At 39.7% G+C, this 6529-nt stretch overlaps 1 protein-coding gene across 1 annotated transcript; it reads left to right on the top strand.

The window, feature by feature from the left end:
- The first annotated feature begins 793 nt into the window (after nt 1-793).
- LOC108358896 (protein PRY1-like) lies at nt 794-6170 on the top strand. The gene is made up of 5 exons (XM_017610413.1): nt 794-1674; nt 3751-3771; nt 4249-4390; nt 5426-5652; nt 5718-6170. The coding sequence occupies exons 1-5, from the start codon at nt 944-946 to the stop codon at nt 5803-5805; spliced, it is 1209 nt and encodes a 402-aa protein (XP_017465902.1). The 5' UTR covers nt 794-943; the 3' UTR covers nt 5806-6170.
- Nucleotides 6171-6529: the final 359 nt, after the last annotated feature.

Raw genomic sequence — 6529 nt, forward strand, 5'->3', positions numbered from 1 at the left:
AAGTATTTAGCTATGGCCTTTTTTTTTAGCAATATTTCATGAATCAGTTTTTACAACCCTGCGTTACATATGGAGTATTCTCAAAAAATTGATATAATTCAGTTTGGTATCCGTCAATTTGTAACGTCTTAAAAAAAAATTGTGTTTGTTATTTCACAAAATTATGTGCAACGTATAACAAAAAATATATCCACTATTCGCAAGCAAAGTGACTAATGTGCCAGCTCAAACTTGAGACTTAATGGTGTTGAATAGCGACAGTGCATGCAATGGGCAATAAAAACAGCCACCCACGGCGACGACGTGCCACTAGCGTAGATACGCCGAATTCCAGTGCTTATCAGAGTAGGGAGTCATGCGATTGCAGTTGTAATCCAGATTGTCAAGTGACGCACCACAGAACACAAGAGCGCTGCACACAAAGGCGGCGGCGGCGATCCAGGTGCCGTGGCTGTCAACGAGGAGCTTCACCAATGGTAGACGAGCAAGGAACCTATGATGCACCACCAATGTGTCGTTCCCATACGAATGTCTGTTTGAGTCCATCGAAATGTCATCTGATAGCAACGCGTGTGATCATTTGCAAGAAGAGCAACAACGTCGACCGTTAAGCAAACATCACTTTGCCACGCAATGCAAGAAACAGTTATTTTGAAATTTTAGGTATTTATTTTTAATTTTTTTTTTAAATTTTTGTTATAATCCAAGCGTTGACACTTTCAGTGTCAAGCAAATATTTTCGTTGAAAAGAAAATTGAGAAAAAAGTGTAATCAAAATTGCTCCATTCGAAAGAAGTAAATTGTAAATTGAAAATTAAATAGTTTGTGTTACCATTGCAACACAGTAGCGGTGCGGCGCTGCGGCATAACACGCGATTGCAGGGCGCCTTCGTAGGCCGGTAAAAGTTTCGATGCGAACCAGTTGTTGCTGAAGAAAAAAAAAATGGGATCAGCTGGTAGTACACATCGTCGCGCACAGTATCGAACACACTCACCCGCCGCATGTCGGCACGATACACCGCCGAGGACACACGATGTGTCTAGAGATGTAAGCGAGCACAACATGGGACCGCGCATCGTTGTGCCTGGCGTAGATCGACCTGTAGCGTACGAAGTGCAGCGCCAACCGTCGGATAGAATAGATAGAGAATTTGGCGCACCTAGGACCACATCATCTACTATGCATTTTCGCTACGGCGCATCGGCAAGCACTTCTGCCCAACCTACCTCCTTCCACCTTCCACCGCCACCGGTACGCATCAAAGAAGCGTCGTGCAATTGTAGGGCTTGCAAAGAAAAGGATGAAGCATTGGCCGCTTATGCAGCAGCATCAACAGCCGCCACCACTACTTATCTACCAGCAACAACGGCGAGCATGCAAATGCGTATCGCCGCCGCCTCTACGCCCAGCAACAATGGTGTGACAAGAGCACTGCAACTGCAAGCCACTACGGTGTACGCGAGATCGCCACAGCGAATAACATCGAATCGCAGTGTAGTTGCGGCAAGTGGCGCGCCCAATTGGAGCGGACACATGGAGACTGTTGCTGAGCGGACTTTAGTAGGCTCGTCGTCGCCACGCATGCGCGAAGCTACATTTCTGCTGCAACCGCAACCGCAACCGCAAGCTGCTATACCTGCGCACGTATACTACGATAGTGGACCTGTACCAAGGTAAAGTGTTGAGCTGTGGGCAGCTTAGCCTTAGATATAGGCTAGGGTCCTGTTGACTACTATTTTGAAGATTTTATTGCGAGATACGCCTGCGCACACCGTTTTCTGTCGTGCAATAGGACACACGTACTCTAATCTTTAGATATACATACCTAGGTCGGCTAAGATCGGTACCACGATTAGAGTCAAAACCGCCAGTTCTGAAATCTTTCACACTGCTACCTGTTAAGAGAGTAAGTTGTAAATAGTTAGTTGCACTTAAGTTCCCGAATAGGCCCCAGATAGTAGTAAAGGATGATATGACTTGTGATTTAATAAATTAAAAAAAAAATAACGTTTAGGCTGGTACTGCGCCAAATAAAACAGGGCATGAGTACCAGATACTCATAAAATTTTGATGTGTAAACATCTGCGTCTCATACTATTACCGAGCTGGACCCGAACTAGGCCTGAAATAGTCCCAAACTGCTGCCGAACTAGTCCCGAAATGGGTCTCAAAAAGTCATGAACTAGCCCCGAACAGAGCCCTCACTGGTTTCGACCTAGTTCCGAAATGATCACTTACACTAATTCCCTAATGAAACTAAATAGGTGAAAGATAAGTAGAGATTAGAAGAACTCAGAGAAATGTACAGGAAGGAAGCTCCTCACATGTCTATTTGCGATTAAGAAGATCTAAACCTTTTTGTCGGCTTTAGAGGAGCGCTTCACAAATAAATTACTTAAAATCAAGACTAGGCCTTTTCCGAGCCGTTTGATACCACATCAAGTTTTAGACAGGCCCACTTTCTTCCACGATAATTTTTTAATCTTATAACTATTATAAGTCATAAAATCAGCTGCCTTTTTCAGCGCGGCTTTTTCAAAATTAAAGAAGGAGATGAAAGGAGATTGTCTGGCGTTGAACGGGGAACTTTTTTGTCTCCGGCTAGTACACGAAGGGATCTTGTATACTGGGACGCACTTCACTAGTAGTACTGTGACAGACTTCATAGATTTAGGGTCCAGTATGTACTAGAATAACTCTTGCTGCCAGGTACTCTTTGGGATCGGTAGCAGAGCTCTCTCTTGACAAACACAAATGGCTCTGTACAAATCTTTCACAGTTAATAATCTATTATAAAAAAATCTCGTGTTACGGTGTTTGTGGTCGAACTCCTCCGAAATGGCTCGACCATTTTTTTGTGTATATTTGGTAGGTATGAGAATCGGATGTAAAGTATATTTCATGCCGCTAAGTGAAGGGGGCGTGGCACCTCCCATACAAACCGTAACATTCACACTGCATAACTCTGGAAGTGTTTCTGGTAGATTACTGAAACTTGCTACGGACATATAAAAAAAATCAATCACATATTCATGAGAAAAAATTGGGGCTATTGGGAAAAGGGGCGTGGCACCTCCCATACAAACCGAATATTTCATACTGCATAACTCTGGAAGTGTTCATGATAGAGTACTAGAACTTAATACGGAGATATATAAAATCAATCGCGTACTCATGGAAAAAATTGATGTTTTTTGAAAAGAGGGTGTGGCATCTCCCATACAAACCAAATTTTTATACTGCATAACTCTGGAAGTGCTCTTGGTAGAGTAATTGAACCTGGTATGGTGATGTATGGAATGAATCTCATACTCTTAGAGAAAATTGAAGCGATTTGAAAAAGGACGTGGCGCTTTTCAAACATGCTGAAACGCTAAGTGGCGCGGGAGTCCAGGTTTTACTAAAATTCGTATTTGTGACCCAATGTCAAAAATTACAAAAAAAAAAACGCCGGGTGGCGCTGGAGTCGAGTTTTTACTAAAAATCATCAAGTGAGGAAAAGTGCCATGAATGTCCGATTACAGCGACGTCTTGTACCGCCAAGTATGTCGAACTCACGTATGCTCCGATTGACCCAATGGACGTGAATTGCCAATATTACTGTGCGTTAAAGCTTCATTCGGAGACAACACGATTGAGTTGTCCAGGGGTCTATCTCAAATGAGTACCGTTAAATCAATCACCAGAATCATTGCGCTCCTTTATAAGACATTTAAGGTATTTCGTCTAAAATAAGCCTTTTTATATAGGATTTCTGTAGAACAACGATACTGAGCCACCAACTATACTACATAGTTTCAAGGACAGATTCACCATCGAACCGGATAATTGTTGCCGCCGGGGAGTGAAGAGAAAAAAGTTCTTCAAATTTATTTCATTGTGCAGTTAATCGCGCTATGAAACGTCAGATCATTGGAGAATTTCAAAACCTTCTTCGCGAACATACACTTCCACTAGGTTATTTAAGACGGCAATGGAAATATGCCTTCTGACAATCACCAAACCGTAGTATTAGTAGATATGTTAATGCATCACTGGAAGTCATCTTGTTTTAGGTATCAGCCTAAACCAACTAACAGTTTAATTGCCAAATAAAAAGAAAAGAAGGATACAAAATGAGAAAATAGCAAAAGAGGAGAGAACAAACAAAAAAGTCTATGGGAAAGAAAAGTTATTTGCCACTATAAAAAGCTACTATTTCTAATTAAATTTATCAGTTAATAATAAAAAATTTTGCTTTTTTGCAGTGGGAGTGCTACTTCCGATTTTGCTTCAGATTTTCAGCAAGAATGCTTGGATGCGCACAACCGATTTCGAGCACAACATCAGAACTGTCCACCGCTGTCGCTTAGTAATGAACTGAGTCGTTATGCTCAACAATGGGCCAAGGTGAGTGCGACTTTTTGTAGTAAGAACGCTTGGTGTTAGATTGGGAGAGACAAATTAGGGGCCATCGGGTTTATGCATTATCGGAAATTGAAACTTAATTTATCCATAGAAATACAATGTTCCAAAATTATATGTATGGAGTTGGCTTCGACAAGCATATAATATAGAGGAACAGAAACGAAACTCATTCAATAGGTAAAAGGAGAGCCCAGTGGTGGAACCAGGAAATACATAACTATGTTCGGTAAAATGCTTTTTGGCAAGCATATATGAATGCCTAAAAAACTTTCAAGAAGTCCGTAAAACTAGCCCAAAGCACATCGTCTTGAAAGAATTTCTGGCGAGATATTGAGCAAATCTCTGAGGGATACCGATTACCGAAGGTTCTATTAAAACATCCGACTGACCAAAAGTTGCGAAATGCTAGACATATTCTTGAACAGCCATTGAGAAACTCGAAGCATAGAAGTATCCCTCAGGAAATGCCCCTCTCCGTTCTTCTCATCAACCTTACAGTAAATATAATTATTTTGTTACTGCAGAATACCGGCTGTCAAGTCAAAGTTTATGGTGACGAAATTAAGCGAACGTCTAGAGAATAGATGGTCCAGGGAAAGCAGACTTACCGTTGATCTTTTCAACACCGAAATGGTGGTTAAAAAAATTTAAATAAATTTCTATGCAAAATATTGTTTTAGTAAATAGAATAGGGCTGCCATTAGCAGAAATCCGATTAGGATTTATAAGAATTGCCGGAGCCGTAAACAACCTAAGCCCAAATCACGTCATCCGTTATCGAATGCTTACGCGTTTCTAATTTGAATGAAAAAAAAAAGTACAGCTGTTTACTATCCAATGAAATTTACATTGAAAAGGCGCACCCCTCATCGAGTGCCGTAATCTCAAAATGAATTTTCGAATCAAGTTTCATTCGTGATTGGGGCCCTGATTTGCCTCTTAGTTAGAATTGATTACAAGTTAGTCGTTTGTAATTTTTAATACACATTATAATAAAATCTCTCTACACTGCCACAGCACTTGGCTGGTACAGGCCGCCTGGAACATCGGCAAGTGCACACCTACGGTGAAAATTTGTATACATGTTTTGGCATGGAGGTTAATGGCTCAACGCCAGTACAACGTTGGTACGACGAGATACGCTACTATGATTTTTCCAAACCAAATTATAAGCCCGGAACAGGACATTTCACACAAGTGGTGTGGCGGGAGAGTCGACAGTTGGGCGTGGGCATTGCGACAAGGTGAGTCAGGGGTAATTTCTAACTATAAATATAATTCATCCAACATTTATTTTCTATACTTTCAGAGGCGATACTACGTATGTTGTTTGTAATTACAATCCACCTGGTAATATAATTGGCAGTTTTGATAGTATGGTGCCACCGAAGAAGTGAACGCAGGGTAATCAGCGCTCAAAATGTGATAGATTTTAATATATGCAAGTATTCTGAAAGTTTAATTTACTTATACATATAAATAGGAGGGCGGCAGTATGAGTGTATTTTAAATGAAAAAATTAATAATTTTCCATCTAAATTACAGTCATACTATTTTCTTTTACTGCAACTCCTCAGATATATAAATATTTTGTGACTTTTGAAAAACATATTCCAAAGAGATATTTTTAAGTTGCAATACTAGAATATTAGAATTTACAATGTACTTTTTTTTACACGAAATCTTTTGTATAAAATATAATGACACCAAATTTGGCACTTTTTATTTCGCGCAATTTTCACGTAAATTATGAAATTTTTCCGAAATATTTCTTTGAATATAACACCGGGTGACAAAAAACAAAATAGTTGGAAATACACAAAGCAATCAATATACTCACGAAACTGTGAACCACAAAAAAAAAAACAAAAAAAAAATATAGTAAATCCGCGTTTTTAGTTTTTCGCTCTGACGTCAGGATTTTTTTAAAAGGGCTTTGTAGTCTCGGAGATATGATTAATTCCAAAAATTATTTAAAAAATCCACTGCCATGTAAACTCTGCCAGTATGGGTATCAAATAAAAGATAAAATTCTGTAGAATTTCAGAAAATTAAAATTTTTTGGTTCACTGGGACGAATAGGTATTTAAAATGCCATTTTATTTAATTTAATTGTTTTGA

Source organism: Rhagoletis zephyria, unplaced genomic scaffold (genome assembly GCF_001687245.7).
Source record: "Rhagoletis zephyria isolate East Lansing unplaced genomic scaffold, Rhagoletis_zephyria_1.1 Rzeph_scaffold_00313, whole genome shotgun sequence".
In the NCBI taxonomy this organism is placed as follows: Eukaryota; Metazoa; Arthropoda; class Insecta; order Diptera; family Tephritidae; genus Rhagoletis; species Rhagoletis zephyria.